The 20675-nt window shown below is 40.3% G+C and overlaps 1 protein-coding gene across 6 annotated transcripts in view; it reads right to left on the bottom strand.

Annotated features, from left to right (window-relative positions):
- HPS3 (HPS3 biogenesis of lysosomal organelles complex 2 subunit 1) overlaps nucleotides 1-19408 on the bottom strand; it is a 45638-nt gene extending 26230 nt beyond the window's left edge. For 3 of the 6 annotated variants that reach the window (XR_002732264.1, XR_002732266.1, XR_002732265.1), the window contains exons 1-5: nucleotides 19055-19390; nucleotides 8409-8903; nucleotides 7716-7887; nucleotides 7529-7614; nucleotides 2877-3069 (exon numbers count right to left, since the gene is read on the bottom strand). Coding sequence is in view for 3 of the 6 variants with exons in the window: in XM_023215401.2 (XP_023071169.1) it covers nucleotides 2877-3069; nucleotides 7529-7614; nucleotides 7716-7887; nucleotides 8409-8903; nucleotides 19055-19271 (1163 nt within the window). In the remaining 3 variants the exon portion in view is untranslated. Of the gene's footprint in view, nucleotides 1-2876; nucleotides 3070-7528; nucleotides 7615-7715; nucleotides 7888-8408; nucleotides 8904-9230; nucleotides 9356-18584; nucleotides 18795-19054 lie in introns of those variants that run through there. The other 3 variants (XM_023215402.2, XM_023215401.2, XM_023215403.2) reach the window with 3 other exon arrangements.
- Between the last annotated feature and the right edge of the window lie 1267 nt (nucleotides 19409-20675).

The raw sequence follows: 20675 nt of genomic DNA, 5'->3' as shown, positions 1-20675 counted from the left end.
GCAATCTGGACTTTCCAGTGATGCCACTGAGATGGCACCTGTCAAAACAGCAGTGGTTCCATTTCTAGATTGTGGATCTTCAGATAAATTCTGCCATTTTCATTTCACTTCCTGAAAGTCAGGGTCGGTTTGTGAAAAGTTGTTAAACAACATGCTAAATGTGAAATGTCAACCCTCACTCTATACTTTCCCTGTTCAGAGCGTCAGATGAAGACTTCATTGGGTTTTATAGTGGCTTTCTGATTTTTGGCAGTCCATTGAAGAAGGGCTTTGAAAGTTGTTGCATACTGTTAACGATTGTCTGCCCATGTCCTGCCTGAAATACCATGATTGTTTATGGAAAGTATCTTTAATAAAGCTGGATACAGTTTGGCTTGGGAAAAAAAAAAGAACCTGAATGTACATAAAACAACTGCTCTTCTAATGTCTAATGGTTTCACAGTCAAGTTAATGATGTCAGTCTCCTTTAGTGCTGATAATAAGCTCAAAAATTTCCTATCTGGAGGCAGTCAAAATGCATGAATTACAAGTCCATTCAAACTCATAATATAATGCTTTCAGGACTCTACACTCCAAACTTGTATATAACCTATAAACAAGACAGACGGGGCAACAGATTTAGTGGGTCCACTCACTAAATTCTCAGTGTACTTCAAGTATATGCAATCAGAGGGGAAAAAGATGGATAGTCTTTTACATCTATATGATGGGACAGAAATCAGTATTTTTATTCCTTCCTCTTCCCTTTCTTTTTCCATTGTTTCTGAGATGGTATAGTTTCCTAGATTCTTCTGCATCCTTAAAAATTTTCATCTTTCTCCTCTTGCTTACTGAGCAAGACCTTCACTAGAGTTTAATTCTTTTTTTTTTTTTTTTTTTTGAGACGGAGTCTCGCTCTGTCACCCAGGCTGGAGTGCTGTGGCCGGATCTCAGCTCACTGCAAGCTCCGCCTCCCGGGTTCACGCCATTCTCCTGCCTCAGCCTCCCGCGTAGCTGGGACTACAGGCGCCTGCCACCTCGCCCGGCTAGTTTTTTGTAATTCTTTAATAACTTTTCACTATCTATATACACACTCACTACTTTAACAATCAACTGTTTTGTTGGTGGTAATAAAACTTCTAAGCTTTCCTCTTTACCCTAATCTACAGTTCTATGTGCCCAAAAGCCTACTTAGCATTCTCTCGATAATCTATAAGCATCTCAAACTCAAATGTCTAAACCAAACATCTCTTTTGCCCCACATTTCACCAGCCTCCATTGTTTCATAAAAGCAGGCAAAACCATGGTGGGATTTTTCATGCCTCCTACATCCCCATTATCCCATCAAACAAGTTTTTTAACTTTCCCACTGAAGCCTCTCCCATCCATCCTCCGTTCTCCTTTCATTACCACTACCCTGCCTGAATACCACCCCTTAATATCTTTGCCTGAACTATTCCAATAGCTTATTTATCTATGTTCAATCCATCTTCCACCACAGCCACCATTAATTTTCCTAAAGCAATGTTCTGATCATATTACTTTCTCTGGTTAAAACTTTAAAAAGTCCTTAGTTTAATTGTCAAATCGTTGAGCTCTCTCTCAAGCACTGTTTTCACCACCTGTCTACTTTTCAGCTTCTTCATATTTAAAGAACATCACTACCCAACACTTTGGACATTGGGAAGACTAGCTACCTCCACATTGTTCACTTAAGAAACACACCACCAAGGGCAGCATTTCTCCTTAAGTCAGAAATCAGGTGGAGAAGGGAGTACAACCACTAACAGTGGATATCAGAATCTCCAGATTGGTTCTATGCAGTCTGGAATCTCCAGCACCTGCTAGAGATTCTGATACTACCACTCAGTGGTGGGGGGGATCTCTGTCCTGTGCAATTAACTTTTGGATGTTCCTAAAAACTTGATACAGTTTTTGTTTATAGTCTTTCTTCAATCTGTAATGCACATCTCTTTCCATCTTCATCCACCAAAATTCTAGCTAGCTTTCATGCTTCACTTCAAACACAATCAGCTATCTACAACTTCCCCATACAACTTAGCCAGAAGTAATTTCCCTCCTCTCAATGTCAATGGCACTTTCATGAGGTCTTAAGACATTTTCCACAAATCTCCCAGTGTCTATGACTCTTGTATGTCTCTCTACCCTTCTCTTCTATTGTTGTTTTAGAAAGTGGTTGGTGTATCTTATTCACAGTTGCTTGGTCAGAGGACACAACGAAGTGCCCTGAACATAATCTAAGCTCAAAAAACAGGAAATAGAACCAAAACCATCATATGCTGCTGAGATTAAAAGGAAACGAAATCAAGTTACTGCTTGTGAACCCAGTTTACATGCCAGCATAACAGGGGAAGGCAACTCAATACATCTGCCACCAAATAGCACTTCGACCAATTCTAACCTCTCTATAACTACTTCCCTATCTGTGCCAATCAGGGAGAGAATAAGATCATCTCTCTGGCCCCTTCACAGTTCTAAACTATTATGAAATAACTCAATTTATACTAGAAAAATATGGTAGCAGTCAGGAAAAAAAAATTGGAAATCTAAAAAGAAACATAAAGAGACACTCTGACTGGCTGCATTGACTTTTCATTAAAATTCCCTATGAAAGTCTTCCTTTATGAAGAACCTTATACTTCTTTACAGGGATCCCCATTCAGTCTAAGGAAACAAAACAAAGACAAAACCAGGGTCTAAATCTTTGACATTCAAAAGGCAGGTATGGGTCATCAAAAGACGGACTTGCAATGACATGTAACTCATGCATATAGAGTACTCTATGCTAGTTCACAAAATTCTTACAGACTTAGGCAGTACCTCAAAAATTTACAAATAAGTGGCTCACAGGCCAGCAAGTGACTCTGTAACAGTACCTTGTAATGACGTGCAAAAATTGTGGCGTGAGTACTGCCTGCTGAGACTTCTCAGGATACTGGTAGACTGACATCAATTCAACAGATTTCACAACCATGTAGAGATAGCCCACATGAGGTAAGGAGAAAAAGCAAAAGAGACTCAGCAACTCTTTTTCCTGAGACAAATTTTTTCCATCAGAAGTAAGAGAACCTGCATGCAAAAATGAAAAAAATAAAACACCATGAAACCAGTAAAGGAGGAAATAATCATATACTGACTTTGCTATGCAAACTATATCAGCGGGTAACCAAAGAGTTGCAAAGGGGAAGTTGCTCTTTATAGAAGAATGCTGACAAGAAATAAAAAAGGAGTAATATAATTAGAATATCAACATTGTACAACCCCTACTAAATTAACAGATCTAAGTAATGATCATCAATGGCTGTTAACATCACAAAAAGAGTCCACTGGCAGAGCTCAACACTACTTGCGTTTCAAAATAATAGCAAGAATAATAAATAAACTGAGCAAGCCTGAGGATAGAACAGCAATGTTGATAGAAATATGTGAGCCACATTTGTAATTTAAAGATTTCTAGTAATAGCATTTTAAAAAGTAAAAAGAAACAGCTAAAATTTTAATAATATTGTATTAACCCAACATATCAAAAATATTACCATTTCAAGAAGCAATAAACAAAAAAATTAATGAGATATTATATACATTTTTGTACTAAGTCTTCAAAATCTAGTGTGTATTTTTTACTTATGCCATATCTCAATTCAGACTAGTCATATTTCAAGTGCTTAATAGCAGCATGTGACCAATGGCTACCATACTAAACAGCATACATTTCCATCTACCAACTCACATGGAAATACAGTGGACAGAGAAACATGTTAAATGACACTGTAAGGATTCAATTAGCAAAATTCAGATTGTGGGAAATTTTATAGTAAAGAGTCTAATTTCTTGTTAAATAAGATGCAAAGAAAAGAGAGGAGGGAAAGCTTAGATATTAAAAGAGCCTTAAAGGACATAGCAATCAATTGCAATGTATGAACTTTATTTGGAATAGGATTCAAACAAATGAATTGTAGAAGATTTTTAGTCAATCTGAGAAATGTGACCACTTATTGGGTATCTGTTGGTATCAACAAAAAAAATTTTTTTTTTGAGACAGAGTCTCCCTCTGTCACCCAGACTGGAGTGCAGTGGCGTGATCTCGACTCACTGCAACCTCCGCCTCCAGGGTTCAAGTGATTCTCCTGCCTCCCAAGTAGCTGGGACTACAGGTGCCCGCCACCATGCCCGGCTAATTTTTGTGTGTGTATGTATGTGTGTGTGTATATATATACATATATATATATATATATATATTTTTTTTTTTTTTTTTTTTTCAGTAGAGACATGGTTTCACCATATTGGCCAGGCTGGTCTCGAACTCCTGACCTTGTGATCCACCCACCTCAGCCTCCCAAAGTGCTGGGATTACAGGCATGAACCACCGCGCCCGGCAACAATTTTTTTATAATGTGAAATAGTATTTTGAGTTTAAGTAAAAGAATTCTTTTAGAGACATATGTTGAAATATTTATGAATGAAATAGTATGAACTCTGTGATGTGCATCAAAATAATGTAGCATGGAGCAACACTGTTGAAGCTGTTTGATGGGTACATGGAGGTTCACTGCACTATTTTCTATCTACATGTGGCTGTAATGTTTCATAACCAAAGTTGTTTAACAAGTACCCTGACTAACACCCTTCAAGGACACCAATTAATAGCAGAAGTCCAATTCTGTACTCTCCATATTTGGCAGAAAGCCAACTGTCCAGTTTTTTTCTCCCTATTCTTTTTTTTCACACATCTGTGCTCTGGCCAAAGAGAACTGCTCACAAATCTCTGAATACATATAATTTTACACCTCCTAAAATGTTGGTTCCCATTATGTAGTATCTTACCAAAATCTCTATCTTCTAAAAATTCTACTCATCCATTAGGGCCCAGCTCAAATACATATCACCCATCCATTCGTCTATTCAGTCAGTGTTCATCAGGTACTTACTAAGTGCTGCTGTTCCAGATTCTAGGGATACAACAGTGTACAAGACAATGTAACTGCTTTCACAGAGCCTTCATTTTAGTGATGGGGATTGGGATGGAGAGTAAACAAGTAAACCCCAGTGTGAGTGGAGAAGGGATATTTTAAATTGAGAGGTCACAGAAGTCCTCTGTAATGAGGTAACACTTCAGCTGCAAATTGAATGATTTAAATGCACCAGTCACACAAGGTCTGAGGGGAGTACACTGTAAGCACAAGAAGAGCAAATAATAGGTCCTAGATAAGAGTGCATGTGGCTCTCTAAAGAAGAGAGAAAGGCCACTATGGATGAAGAATAGTAAGCAGGGTAGAGTAGGACAAGATGGGCTCAGAGTTAAGGTTATGTAGGCCATGGAGTGCATTTGGAGTGTTTATTCCAACTACTATGGGAAGCTCACTGGATCTTTAGCTGGCCCTCTAATATGGCTACTGGCCTTGTCTGGTCTCCAGCCCTGTCTCACTGCTGCCCCCTTAGTTTTGCTTCTCTCAGTTTCTCAAATGTGATCCTCCCTCTGCCACAAAGCCTTTGTTGCTGCTTCTGCCTGGAAGGCTCTCTTCCCCTCCCCTGCACCAACCCAACCCTATTCCCAAGTGCGTCCAATTCGCCCTTCAGATCCTCTTTCTCAGGAAGCCTTCTTCCTCTTCTTGAGGAAGACCTCATCTTGAGGTCAGGGTCTTTTGTTATAGGCTCCCAAAGGGAGGTTTACCACAGATCACTCATTTCAGGGTGCAACTGTGAATCTGCCTTTATTCAACTGTCTCCCTTCCCCCATTAGACAACTGGCTCCATAAGAGCAAGCACTTCACTCACTATTAGCTCCCTAGTATTCAGCACAACGCTCAACGTAGTAGGTACTCAATAAACATTTACTAAAAGAAAGAAAAAACAAATGAAAGCTAGAAAGACATTTAATCGGAATAATATTTGTATCTTTCTCTGGATAACATCTAAAGATGTTAATCAGACCAGAACTGAGTGCAGGGCCTATTAGTGATTCTCAATCATGGTGCCCATTAGACTCTTGGGGGGCTTTTAAAAAATACTCATGTCCAGGCCCTGTAACTGATATGCTGCATGTAGAGCCTGAGCATCAATATCTTAAAAAGCATTCAGGTAAGTCCATTGTGTGGCAGGGTTGAAAACTGCTCTAAATTATTTTCCATTCAGTCCACATTTTTACACCTAGTTCACAAGCCAATCATAAGCTTTGCCAAATACCTAGCTAGAACCCAGACATACCTCGGCTCTAACAGGTCTCCAATTTCCTTTTTGGGTCTAGAGGCCATTTCAAAAAGGGAAATGAGTTCAATCTGTCACGCCTTCTCCATGGCTTCTCGAACTAGCAGGTATGACTTCCCTTTCTAGCACCCAAAGGTATTTGCTAAGAATTTTGGGCCAGTCGCGGTGACTCACACCTGTAATCCCAGCACTTTGGGAGGCTGAGGCAGGCAGATCACCTGAGGTCGGGAGTTCAAGACCAGCCTGACCAACATGGAGAAACCCCATCCCTACTAAAAATACAAAATTAGCTGGGCATGCCTGTAATCCCAGCTACTCGGGAGGCTGAGGCAGGAGAATCGCTTGAACCCAGGAGGCGGAGGTTGCAGTGAGCCAAGATCATACCATTGCACTCCAGCCTGGGCAACAAGAGCAAAACTCTGTCTCAAAAAAAAAATAAGTAAATAAAAAATAATAATAATAAAATAAAGGTTGGGCGCCGTGGCTCACGCCTGTAATCCTAGCACTTTGGGAGGCCAAGACGCGCAGATCATAAGGTCAGGAGGTCAAGACTATCCTGCCCAACATAGTGAAACCCCGTCTCTGCTAAAAATACAAAAAAATTCAGCCAGGTGTGGTGGCAGGCGCCCATAGTCCCAGCTACTCGGGAGGCTGAGGCAGGAGAATCACTTGAACCCAGGAAGAAGAGGTTGCAGTGAGCCGAGATTGCACCACTGTACTCCAGACTAGCAACAGAGTGAGACTCCGTCTCAAAAAAAAAAAAAAAAAAAAAAATCTATTGTCATCCTCGCCATTTTTCCAAGCTTCAACTCTTGGGATTTTAGCATTCATGATACCACTTTACTGGTGCAGACCACTCTTTTATTGTTATCCTTGTATATACCTTTCTTTCTATCTTTTTTATTACATAATACATTTTTACGAACCTGAACTCGGGAGGCTGAGGTGGGCAGATCACAAGATCAGGAGATTGAGACCATCCTAGCTAACACAGTGAAATCCCATCTCTACTAAAAATACAAAAAAACTTAGCCGGGCGTGGTGACACACGCCTGTAGCCCCAGCTACTCGGGAGGCTGAGGCAGGAGAATCACTTGAATCCAGGAAGCAAAGGTTGCAGTGAGCCGAGATCGCGCCACTGCACTCCAGACTGGCAACAGAGCGAGACTCCGTCTCAAAAAAAAAACTTGTTAAAGGGCCACAAGGAGACTCCAGTGGAAGAACCAAACCACCAAACCTATTACCCACATGGGTCTCCACTTCCAGCCCAGACAGAGCATTTTCACCTTGCTGCACTGTCACACTCCTGCACTATCACGCTTACCAGTCTGGTAAACGGGCAGCAGCTGGAGGGAATGTAGCTTGATGTCATCAGACAATACATAGGACGAAATATCAGGAGCAAAACGTCTATGGGTTTAAAAAGACAGAGAAAGGGAAAAATATAACTTCCATGTACTTTAAGCAGGCATATATACATTAAATGCTGTAAATAAAAAGCACTATAATACCTATAGAGCAGGTGCTGAAAATGGGAATATTTTCTTTTTTCATCAGCTAATCCCGTAGACTCCAGTGTAACAGATAGTCCAGACTGTTCACTTTTTTCACCAAGAAGTTCCAGGGGCTTCTGGCAGATAACAAAATCATCTGACTCAAGCTGTGAAATTTCATTACTGATGCCTTAAAAAAATAAAATGTAACAGTCCTGCTTGAATGAAAATTACATTTTACAACATCCTCTCACCAATTAAATAGACACACAGTAATTTTATTTATAATATGCACACATTTACAAGGCACTATAGTTGTGAGAAGACTTAGCGTTTGCTCATTTAATCTCCACAACAACTGATAAAGTACAACAGGGTAGGTATTATTATCCCCATTTCACAAATGAGGATATTGAAATTCAGAGATGGTATTATCAACCCAGTGTCATTCAACTAGTAACTATGAGGACTAGGACTAGAAGCCCCTCATCTAGCAGTGGTCATTCCTTTACTTCTACTGATAAATATATTCAAGTGCTACAGAATAAGATATGAACAGCCAGATCATAAACTCAAATCCCATGAAATAGGAATGACTAAATCTATAAATAACATGGCCGGGCACCATATATACCACGGACCTTCAGACTGCCAAAGGTGAAGGTTTTCTATATTCCTAAAACAAGAAAGCAAGTCAGATTTATTATTTACCTTCTTCCGTCCATCTCATTCGATTGTTGGTCTTATGTGGATTGTGGTGAACTCTCTCTCCATTTTTAGGGCCTGGCTCCAGTTTTAGGATCAAGACTTCTAAGTCTGACATGACAGCAACATATCCAACACAAAAAGAAATCTCAACAGGAGTGATATTATCTATGTGTATAATTAAAGAACGTTCAAAGTCCAATAGTGAGAATTCCTCATTAATGATCTGGTACTTCAAACTAAATAAGACTAACTTATTTGTGCAGCCAACGAGAAGGTCTCCTTTCACAGGACAGCAGGAAATGCACAAGGGGACCTCCGAAAGCGGCATTTCAATAATGTACATCTGGTCTCTGAAGGCTTTGCTGAAGGCTCCCTCCACATTATGCCCAATCATTCGGATACACACACGAGAGTTTTCAGTCCTTTTACTTCTCCAGTTCACATAAGCACGTAGAAATGTAGCTTTGTTTTTCTCTTCAATTGCTACCAAATAATCTCCTGAGAAGGAATGAAGATTATACTGAGAATTTGTAATTAGAAATACAACCACTTCCCTTGCTGACATGAGTACTATTAATGAATTCTAACACCAACGGTTGAATTAAAGACTGAGTAGAATAAAACCCTAAGTAACAAAATCTTAGGTGTATTTTTAACCGCCATTAGGCTTTGAGGTTCTGAAATGCAATCTCTCCCCATTTTAGTGTCTTAAGACAACCTATTAATAGTCCACGTAACATACAGAAAGTTAATATAAGGAATAAAATGTAAAATTAAGTGTTTACTGTAGCTCTAAATCTGCAGTTCCAACAAAGCTCTACTTACACAGAATTCACTACTAGTGTGACATGTGACACCAAAATTAAGTATACATTAAGGAATTCTCAGATTAGCAGAACTTCCACTTCAAACCCTCTCCTTCCCACAAGTCACAAGTCTGAGAAACATGATAAAGCTGGAAATAGCAAAGAAAATACAAATCCAAGTTAATTTTCTCTAAATTGTTGATCGCATAAGTTTTAACTTATAAACATATATTGGTTGTGGGAAGTCAAAATGTTAAAGTGGTAAAGAAATGCAAAATGAAAAGCATAATGATCTCTCCCTTGGGGACCCAGTGTTAACACACAGCCTGGTATGTGCCTTTCAACACCCTTCTCTCATATAAACAGAGTTCACAGAGCGGTATTTTGTCGTTTTTAAAAACAACAACAAAAATGTAATCACATTAAATATATTTAACAATCTGCAACTTCTAAAAATTATTAATAAATCTCTCCCTCCAGGCTGACACATGGATATCTAACATCCTTTTCAATATGTTCAACATCCCATATATATATATGCATAATTTATTCAATAATTCCCTTACTGATAAGCATTCAAATGTATTACCAGGTTTTTGTGGGGTTTTTTTGCCATTATGCTTCATAGTAATACATAGGCTTATATCTATATATTTCCTGGGGGATTTATTGTAATGGTACAGATTCCCAAAAGTGAGATATGTTGGGCCAAAGGACATAAGCATTTTAAATTTCAATATTGCCCGATTACTATCAATTAGATAATAGAAATTCATGTCGCCAGCAGCACTGCTTAAACTAACCTGTTTCCCCACATCCTCACTAGCACTGACTCTACACAATGGGAGAAACATGGACTCTCATGGCTATTATAACTTACATTTCCTAGACCTTTTTATAAAGCTGGCCATCTTTTCCTGTGTTTATCAGCCATGTATAGTTTCTCTTCTGCATAATGTCCAATTTGTATTAAGTTGTTCATTTGTTTTTCTTATAATGACACTGTAGCTCTCTACCTAAAAGGGATATAAACCTTTTGTTGTCTATAAATAGTAAACGGTTTTAGATAGTCTATTGTCTGATTTTGACTTTGCTGATGGCATCTTTTACCATACCCTTTTAATTTAGTACTATATGTATCTTTTCCTCCTTGCCTTCTGAGTTCCCATCCATGTCCTCCAAATTACATAAATATGCTCCTATATTTTCTTCTGTTTTAGTGGAGGTTCAGAAAATACACATTTTTAATCTTTAGAATTTTGTGGGTAAAGAAGGGGATAAGTCATATTTCACTTCTTCTAAATGTAGACTCTACATAATTAACATTATCAACCAAATTGGCCCGTTTCCAATGAATCGAAATTGAAATGCTGCCATTACATTGACTTCCCATGTACTTATGAGGCAAGCAAGCAAGTGCTGCCCCTTTCTGCAGACGTTCACTGGGCTGACCAGGCTCCCTCCTCCAAAATGATCCTGCCTTCTAGAGGTAGCAAGCTTTCTCCTGATGATGCTTCTTTTTATGCCATAGAGATGCAGTTTGAACCTGTTCTTTCTCTGGAGATCGTAGAATGCCTAAAGGGATCCTGTAGCTGCCCTAAGTTTGTTCACTTTTCCAGGGAAGCAGTTTGGACAGAGTTGGAATGAAGTTGAGGCCTCCATCTTCCTAAAATTCCTCCAGTAAATAAATTAACCTTTTTTTTTTTTTATTGTAGTACAATACACACAACATAAAATGTACATTTTCACCATTTTTAAGTCTACAGATCAGTGGCACTAGTATCTTCTCATTGCTGTGCGACCATCACTACCATCCATCTCTATAACTTTTTCATCTACTAAAAAACTCTGCACCGGTTAAACAATAATTCCCTATTCCTCTCTCTCCCCCCAGGGCGAGACCACCATTATACTATCTCTATGAATTTGACTACTCTAGGTACCTCATGTAAGTTGAACCATATAGTATTTTTCCTTTTGTATCGGGCTTGTATCACTTAGCATAACTTCTCCAAGATTTATCCAGGTTGTGGCGTGCATCAGAATTTCACTGCTTTTAAGGCCAAATAATACTCTATTGTATGTTCATGCAATATATTTTATTTACTCATTTGCCTGTCAATGGATCCTTGGACTGTTTCCACCTTTTGGCTCTTGTGAATAATTTTGCTACAAACACTGGTATGCATATATTCATTCAAGTCCCTGCTTTCAATTCTTTTGGGTATATACCCAGAAGTGGAATTGCTGGATCATATGGTAATTCTATGTTTAATGTTTTGAGAAACTGCCATACTGTTTTCCACATAGGCTGTGTTATTTTACATTCCTACCAGCAATGTATAGGGGTTCCAATTTCTCCACATTCTCCCCAACACATGCTAATTTATGTTTTTGTTTTTTAAAAAATAACAGGCATCCTAATGGTGTGAGGTGCTATCTCACCGTGGTTTGGATGTTGAGCATCTTTCCATGTTTTTTGCTGTTTATGTATTTTCTTCTTTGGAGAAATGTCTACTCAAGTCCTTAGCCCATTTTTTAATCAAGTTTTTTTTTGGCTGTTGTTGAGTGTAAGAGTTCTTTATTATATATATTCTAGATAGTAATCCCTTAAGAGATATATGATTTGGAAATATTTTCTCCCATTCCATGTTGTCTTTTCAATCTGTTGATAAGTTTTTTGATATACAACAGTCATTAATTTTGATAAAGTCCAGTTTACCTATTTTTCTTCTGTTGCCTATACTTTTGGTATCATATTCAAGTTAGTAAATAAATTTTAAAACTAAGAATATTACAATATAACCTTTTTATTCATATACCTATAAATACATGCCCATTTCTTCTATAAAATTCATATATTAACTAATGTTTATAGTCTGTAAATTGTAGATAGTGTCCATGTTGTGTTGTGTGTTTTCAGATTAATGATCTGGTCTTTAAATGATGATCCAGCACTTGCTAAATGTGCCTACCTGACAATCCTTATGATCAGAGCTTTAGAGTTCCTTCAATTAATTCTCACAACAGCCCTTCAAGATATAAATCTCCCTCCTCATTTTATACATCAGGAATCTGAAGCACAGACAAGCAAAGTAACTTGCCCAAGGCAACATAACGAACAAATTAGGAAACTAGGACTCAAACCTAGATCTGGTTAGCTCAAAAGTTTATGTTCTTTGCCCAACAATGCTGTTTCCCCAACTGATAGAAGGGAAATACAAGTCTACAGGAGTCTGTGGAGGCTATAACCCTTTACAAGAGAAGGGAACTAATTTTTTTTAAGCATTATGTGTATGGTGCCTCATTTTACCTTTTTTAAATTTAAGTGTCTTGCTCTGTTGCCCAAGTTGTCTTGGTTCACTGGAGGTTGTCTTGGCAACCTCCATCTCCAGAACTCAAGTGATCCTTCCACCTCAGCCTCCCAAGTAGCTGAAACTACAGGTGTGAGCCACCACACTTGGCTAATTTGTGTGTGTGTGTGTGTGTGTGTACACATACATGTGTTTAAATGACATGTACACACACATATATATATAATGCATATATACATATATGCGTGTGTGTGTATATATATACACACACAAATACACACACATATGTAGAAACAGGGTTTCACTATGTAGCCCAGGCTCAGCTTCTGTCTTTATTAAGTACATTCAAAAATCATTCTCATTTTTACTCTTGAGCTTAGAGTTACCGATTTTTAAAAATAAGCTTTCCCTTTTATGTAGCAAGATCACAAACATGGCTAACAGTAACACCAGATTAAAGGTTGTACTCCTATGACAAAATTGTATCACAAGGCAGAAATAATTTATAAGGCATCTAAATCTGTTTTAAGACTTCAGGAAAACTGAGAGAAAGTAGGGCTTGTGGGAGGGGTAGATGGGCTGGGGCTGGTTTAGTACACTTGTGCTAATGGCCAGGCAATGACAACCTTGTGGTCTGTGTCCTCCATGCCCCACCACCCCTAGACACCCCATAAACAAGTGTCTACCACCAAAGATCCCCACACAGCACTTGACCCTGGCTACCAGGTCTTTTTTCAGGAGAGGGGAGTTCTCAGGTCTCCCCTCTTCTTTGCTTTACACACTGTATTAGTCTATTTTTACACTATTGCTACAAGCAAATACCTGAGACTGGGTAATAAAGAAAAAAGGTTTAATTGACTCACAGTTTCGCATGGCTGGGGGGACCTCAGGAAACTTATTATCATGGTGGAAGGCACCTCTTCACAGGACGGCAGGACAGAAAATAAGTGTGAGTAGGGGAAATGCCAGACACTTAAGAACCATCAGATCTCATGAGAACTCACGCACTGTCATGAGAACAGCATGGGGGAAACTGCCCCCATGATCCAATTACCTCCACCTGGTCCCGCCCTTGACACGTGGGGGTTATGGGGATTACAATTCAAGATGAGATTCTAGGTGGAGACACGGCCAAACTGTACCACACACAGAGCCCAAATTTATTTTCCGTCACTGATGATGATGTCAGGGGCCCCTGTCCTTCAAAATTTCTACCTACTTTATCCCTAATACCCCCAAATTTTATTTTAAAAACAACTTTCAGCTAATTTGAGATTTTTTTTAACGTGAAAATGTTTTCTGCTTGAGTAGAGAGAGACCTGAAAAGCATTTTTAGTAAATATAGATGACTGATGTAAGATTCTTTCCATTTTTGATGAGGAGACTTGCTACAGAGGACGACACTGGGCATTGAGCAGAAAACCTCATGTCCCAGTTATTGTGAATGGAAGGAAGGGGCCAAAAGGAAAACGCTGTGAAGTGGAAAACAAGTTATCTGGATACCATCATAGCCAGAGTCAGCCCTATTTATGTTCCTTTACGGGTAGATTAATAGGAGCTGTACCCAGGGGGTTGAAGTTCAAGCTGTGGACTGAAACTTATCCTTGAGCCACATGACCCCTGATGCTAATTCCATCCCACATGACTCTTGAACTTGCTTTAAGGCAGTCAACTGGATTATAAAAACATCTTTATTCTTCAAGGCCTCATTAATGAGGTGACAATGCCACTCACGGCCTCCTGCAGTCAGTACTGCTCTAGGTCAGTGGTTCTCAATCCTGATTAAGTATCTGACTTACCCCAGTGCTGGGCTCACTCCAGGGAAACTACTACTGTTATCTCTAAGGGTGTGGTCCGGGTATGGGGATTTTTAAAAACTCCCCAAGTGATTGGTATGCATAGGTAGTGGCCATCCAAGGATCCGACAGGCAAGAAAGCTAGAAGTTTACATAATACCTGCCACTCCAAATTCTAAAATAAACATCCACGTGGAAGAATGAAGTAAATCATGTAAACATACTATCTGTTTATGTGTATGCTTCTCTCTCTCTCTCTCACACACACACACACACACACACACACACACACAAAAGTTGAAAGTGGTGAGTTTGTTACTCAATAGAATTCTTGAAAGTGAGAACTGTTATGCCTTAAAAGGGGTGGTGTAGAGAAAACTACCAATATTGTAACAGGTCTGACCATTAAAGACAGATTTTATAAAAAATACCAAAATTGGAGTATTCCTGCTAAAAGGGAACTTAAAGAGTTAATGAGAGGTTTTCAAACAGGTCCGTGGCCCAGCGCAGGCCTGTTGATGTTATCATTAGGTAAAAACAAAAACAAAAAAACCAATGACAGCAGAGTAAGTTGCTCACAAAGCTACAGATATCCAATGTTTGACGCTAAGTGTTTTTTCTTTTATAAATAATGACAATAAATAGTAAGGCTTTTCATTTTTTTAAAAAAAAACACAGGCATATCCCAGAGATATTGGAGGACTGCTTCCAGACCACTGCAATAAAGCAAATAACACAATAAAAAGAGTCACATAAATTTTTTGGCCTCCCAGTACATAAAAAAAGTTATGTTTATACTAGATTATAGTCTATTAGGTATGAAATTGCAACAAAAAACAAAGCAATGTAGGTACCGTAACTAAAAATACTTTATTAGTAAAAAATGCTAACGATCATCCAAGCCTTTAATGAGACATAATCTTTTTGCTGGTGAACGGTCTTGCCCCGATGCTGATGGCTGCTGACTGATCAGGGCGGTGGTCACCAGAGGCTGGGGTGGCTGTGGCAAATCCTTAAAATAAGAGAACAAGGGGCTGCGCACAGTGGCTCACACCTGTAATCCCAGCACTTTGGGAGGCCAAGGTGGGTGGATCACCTGAGGTCGGGAGTTCAAGACCAGCCTGACCAACCGTGGAGAAACCCCATCTCTACTAAAAATATAAAATTCGCCAGGCATGGTGGTGCATTCCTGTAATCCCAGCTACTCGGAGGGCTGAGGCTGGGAATTGCCTGAACCTGGGAGGTAGAGGTTGTGGTGAGCTGAGATCACACCATTGCACTCCAGCCTGGGCAACAAGAGTGAAGCTCTGTCTCAAAAAAATAATAATAAAATAAAATAAAAAAACAACAATTAAGTTTGCTCCATCAAATGACTCTTCCTTTCACAAAAGGTTTCTCTGTAGCATGCAATGCTATTTGACAGCATTTTTACCCACAGTAGAACTTCAAAATTGGAGTCAGTCTTTTCAAATCTTGTCACTACTTTATCAACTAAGTTTACGGAATACTCTAAATCCTTTGCTGTCATTTCAACAACGTTCACAGCATCATCAATAGAAACAGAGTCCATCTCAAGAAACCACTTTCTTTGTTTATCCATTAGAAGCAACTCCTCATCCATTCAAGTTTAATCATAAGATTGCAGGAATTCCATCACATCTTCAGGCTCCACTTCTAATACTAGCTTTCTTGCTATTTCCACTACATCTACTGTTATTTCATCCACCTAAGTCTTGAGCCTTTCAAAATCATCCATGAGGGTTGGAATCGACTACTTCCAAACTCTTGTTAATGTTGGTATCTGACCTCCTTCCATGAACCCTGAATGTTTTTAATAACATCTAGAATGGGTGAATTCTTTCCAGACGGTTTTCAATTTATTTTGCCCAGATCCATCAGAAGAATCACTGTCTCTGGCAGTTATAGCCTTACCAAATGTATTTCTTTAATGAGACTTGAAAGTCAAAATTACTACTTGATCCATGGGCTGGAGAATGGATGCTGTATTAGCAGCAGGCATGAAAACAACATCAATCTCCTTCTACATCTCCATCAGAGGTCTTGAAGGACTAGGTGCATTGTCAATGTGGAGTAATCTTTTGAAAAGAATACTGTTTTCTGAGCAGAGCAAAACAGTGGGCTTAAACAATGCTGTAACAGCTGTGCTGTCACCCAGGCTTGTTTCATTTCTAAAGCACAGGCAGAGTAGATTTAGCATAATTTTTAAAAGGGCTCTATGATTTTCAGAATGGTAAATGAGCACTGGCCTCAACTTAGTCACCAGCTGCATCACCCCCTAACAAGAGTCAGCCTGTTCTTTGAAGCCAGGCATTATCTTCTCCTCTCTAGCCAAGAAACTCCTAGATGCCATATTCTTCCAATGTAAGACTGTTTTGTCTACATTGAAAATCTGTTGTTTAGAACAGCTGCCTCCATAAAATCATCTTAGCTGGATCTTCTAGACTTCTGGATAACTTGCTGCAGATTCTACATCATCACTTGCTGCTTCACCTTGCACTTTATATTATGGAGACAGCTTCTTCCCTTAAACCTCATGAGCTGAACTCTGCTAGCTTTAAACTTTTCTTCTGCAGCTTCTCACCTCTCTCAGCCTTCACAGAATTGAACAGAGGGCCTTGCTCTGTATTAAGCCTGGGCTTAAGGGAGTATTTTGGCTGGCTTGGTCTTCTATCTAGAGCACTCAAAGTTTTTTTCCCAACAGCAATAAGGCTTTCTAATCATTTGTGTTCACTGGAGTAACACATTTAATTTCAAGAACTTTTGCTTTGCAGTCACAACTTGGCTAAGTGTTTGGTGCAAGAGGCCTACCGTGCAGCCTATCTCAGCTTCTGACATGCCTACCTTCCTCACTAAGCTTAATCATTCTAGCTTTTAATTTAAAGTGAGAGACATCCAAGTGTCACTTGAACACTTAGAAGACATTGTAGGGTTATTAATTGGCCTGATTTCAATATTGTTGTTCAGGGAATAGGGCAGCCTGAGGAGGCAGAGACTATCAGAGCAGTAATCAGAACACACACAACACATGTCAATTAAGTTCACCATCTCATATGGGCACAGTTCATGGCACCCCAAAACTATTACAATAGTAACATCAAAGATCGCTGATCACCATAACAGATATAATAATAATGATAAAGTTTGAAATATTGCCAAGAATTACCAAAATGTGACTCAGAGACTTGTAGTGAGCACATGCAGTGTGAAAAATGGAACTGGCAGATTTGCTCCACACAGGGTTGCCACAAACTTTCAATTGGTAAAAAAACAAAAAACAAACAAACAACGACCAAAAAAAAAAAAAAACTCAGTATCTGCAAAGTAAACAAAGTGAAATGCAAAAAAATAAGGTATGCCTGTATATGTCTTGACAAAATAAGCAGTCAGATACTATGTATGGTAACCTCACAGTTTTTAATTGAGCCACAAAATCCCAGCGTCTGGATATCACTAACACAAAATCCCAGTGTCTGGATATCACTAATCTATTAATTCAACTTTTTTTTTTTTTTTAACATAAATTCAGACCCCACGGTTTCTATAAACTCACACAGAACCAGCTGCAGGGTAGGGATTAGAGACATCTCCAATCTTCCAGGTTCAAGCTCTCCGCTTCATTAATACCACAGCCACCAGCTTTTGCACCGTAAATATCGAACTTTACACCCATCTTGTCAAGTATGAATCGAAGGTAAGTATATTAAAGGAATTCTATGGTAAATTCTTCTGTGACTTAAAAGGGATCTAGTTTTAAATGTTGGATTTTTCTAAAATAGGATTCACCCACACAGTATTTCCTTGGCATTGCTTCACATTTCTGGTGGGAAAGAGTAATGGCTGCTCTTACAACTGTTTTGTTTTTGTTTGAGAGGGAGTCTCGCTCTGTCGCCTACACTGGAGTCTAATGGCGCAATCTCCGCTCACTGCAACCTCCGCCTCCCAGGTTCTAGCGACTCTCCTGCCTCAGCCTCCCCAGTAGCTGAGACTACAGGCTCCCGCCACCACGCCCGGCTAATTTTTGTATTTTCAGTAAAGACGGGGTTTCACTAAATTGGCCAGGCTGGCCGAACTCCTGACCTCGTGATCCGCCCGCCTCCGCCTCCCAAAGTGCTGGGATTACAGGCGTGAGCCACTGGCCCGGCCACAACTGTTTAAGAGAAGATAAGGGGCGCAATCTAAGACTTGAGTTCTTCTTACAGACATTTAAAAATCAACACAAAATGTGAGCTTTCAAAAACCGACCGGAAGTGGATGGAGGTACAGATGTGAAAGGACTGGCCGTGAGTTGGAATAACTGTTAAAGCTGGGAGTACTTGGAGGTTCAGGATACAGTACCAGTCTCCTTACTCCTACTTTTTTTTTTGGTAAGTCTTTGAAATCTTTGCACTAAAGAGTCTTTTGTTGTTGTTTGCTGAAGTATCCGAGATGAGTGGAATCCAGCCAGAGGCCTTTCTGCGGAGACCCAAAACGAAGAGGAGATATCAGCGTCTCCGCCCCGACAGAAGCAAGCTCATACCTATGCTTGCCGCGACAACCGCATAGCTCAATGCGACTTCAAGCAATCAGATGCCAGACCCAGGGAGACGATCCGGCAAGTTCCGAAAAGCAAGAAGTCCCATCCCCAGCTAGAGCTGCAGCACTGACGCTCGGTCCGCTAGCTAGGAGGCCCCAAGCCGGGCCCCAGGCGGCCCCTGGCTCTCCGGATTACTCACCCGCCTCGCTGTAGGCCAGGCGCAGCACCCGGCCCAGCGTGGAGAAGGCGCACCGCGGCTGGCACAGCTCCTGGCCCGCCACCGCGAAAGCCTCCACCTTGCAGCCCGCAGCCACGAAAAGCGCGTCACGCCCCCCGCCGCAGAACCGCTCCGGCTCCAGCTTGCAGGGCACCACCTGCTGTGACCCGAACGGGTGCAGGTTGTACAGCTGCACCATCCCGACCTCCGGCTGCTGGATGGCCCAGCCTGCTCGCCCCGCAGGGCGCCCGGAGACCCCGCGCCGAACGCGAAGGTAGGACCACTTCCGTGAGCGAGCCGGAGACGCCGAGTCACGTGAACGCCAGCCGGCCCCGCCCGCGGCTAAGCTGCTTAAAGGGGCCGCCGCTGGGCGTGGCGGGCTCCCGGAAAGCGGTCAAGGCCATCTGGCCCGCGCTCACGCACTGCAGTGCTTTCGGTCTCAGCGCCCCGTACTCTGCCGCCCAGAGCTCGCCACCGCTCTACGCTCAGTGGCTGGTGGGTGCGGGGACCGCTGGGTCCTGCCATTTACTGCTTCGGGCCAGGCGAGATGTTTTGACTTTTGAGTACATTCTGACAATTCATCATCTATCTTGTAACATTTTGTACTTACTTTCAGGAGCGTTATTCATGTCTCTTCAGTAGCCCCTGAGCTTCTGGAGGATGGGGTTGCAAAAACTGAAATGGGGTGCAACTCGGGTCTAAACACTCTGAAGAGTTGCTAAAAAAAAATAGTGGAAATTCTAGAATAGTTTAGCAGGAAAGAGCAACGCCTTGAACGTGCTTGGCAAAAAAGACATTTGTTGAATGAAAGAATTCATGGATTTAATCTTGTAGGCATTTGACAAAAGACTAGTTTGAACCCCAGAGGATAGAAGAACTAGCAGGGAAATCCCCTGGCTTTCAGTCCAGTGCTTCTAAAACTATGTAGTAAATGATCCATTCCTGACATCTCAACGTGGAGTTAACGATCGCAACGCTTTCCCTTTTTTTTTTAAACAGATTTAGATGAAACAAGTAGTAAAACTTTTTCCAGTTCACCTAGAAAATATATGTGTTAGCATGGATTAAGGGATGCTGTTTTGTTTAGGCATACAGGGACATAAATGAAAGTGCAAAATTTTCTATAGTCAGTTTCCAGTTCAATCACCCTCATGAGCCCTTTATTTCAAGAATTTGTAAATTAGATGCAATTGGATTGCAGTTAAATTTGCCTCCCTTTCCTAGGCCCTTCAGATGAATAAAGTATCTCAAAGTAATGGGAGACAACAGGTTCATCAAACTCAGTGAGGCAGAGAAGTAGACATGGAGGTATCTCAGGTCAGGAACTAAGGCTGCAAAAAATCACAGAAAGCTTCTGTGGAAAACAACCAGACTAATAGTCCACAAGTTATTTGTTCTAGATACAACACTTGAGAGCAAATATCAAATTCAATAGTAAAAAAGGTTCCTTTCTACAAATATCTGCCATATTATTCTTTTTGGCTTAATTTTCTCCTTCAAGACTTAATTCTCCTAATTCAATTTCCTCCTAATGAAGACTTTAATGTATATTGACTTTAATGTAATCTCACCTGCATAAAAAGAATATCTATTTTGGATAAAG

The sequence above is a fragment of the Piliocolobus tephrosceles genome, chromosome 2, assembly GCF_002776525.5.
Source record: "Piliocolobus tephrosceles isolate RC106 chromosome 2, ASM277652v3, whole genome shotgun sequence".
In the NCBI taxonomy this organism is placed as follows: domain Eukaryota; kingdom Metazoa; phylum Chordata; class Mammalia; order Primates; family Cercopithecidae; genus Piliocolobus; species Piliocolobus tephrosceles.
This window is presented reverse-complemented; position numbering and strand designations above follow the sequence as displayed.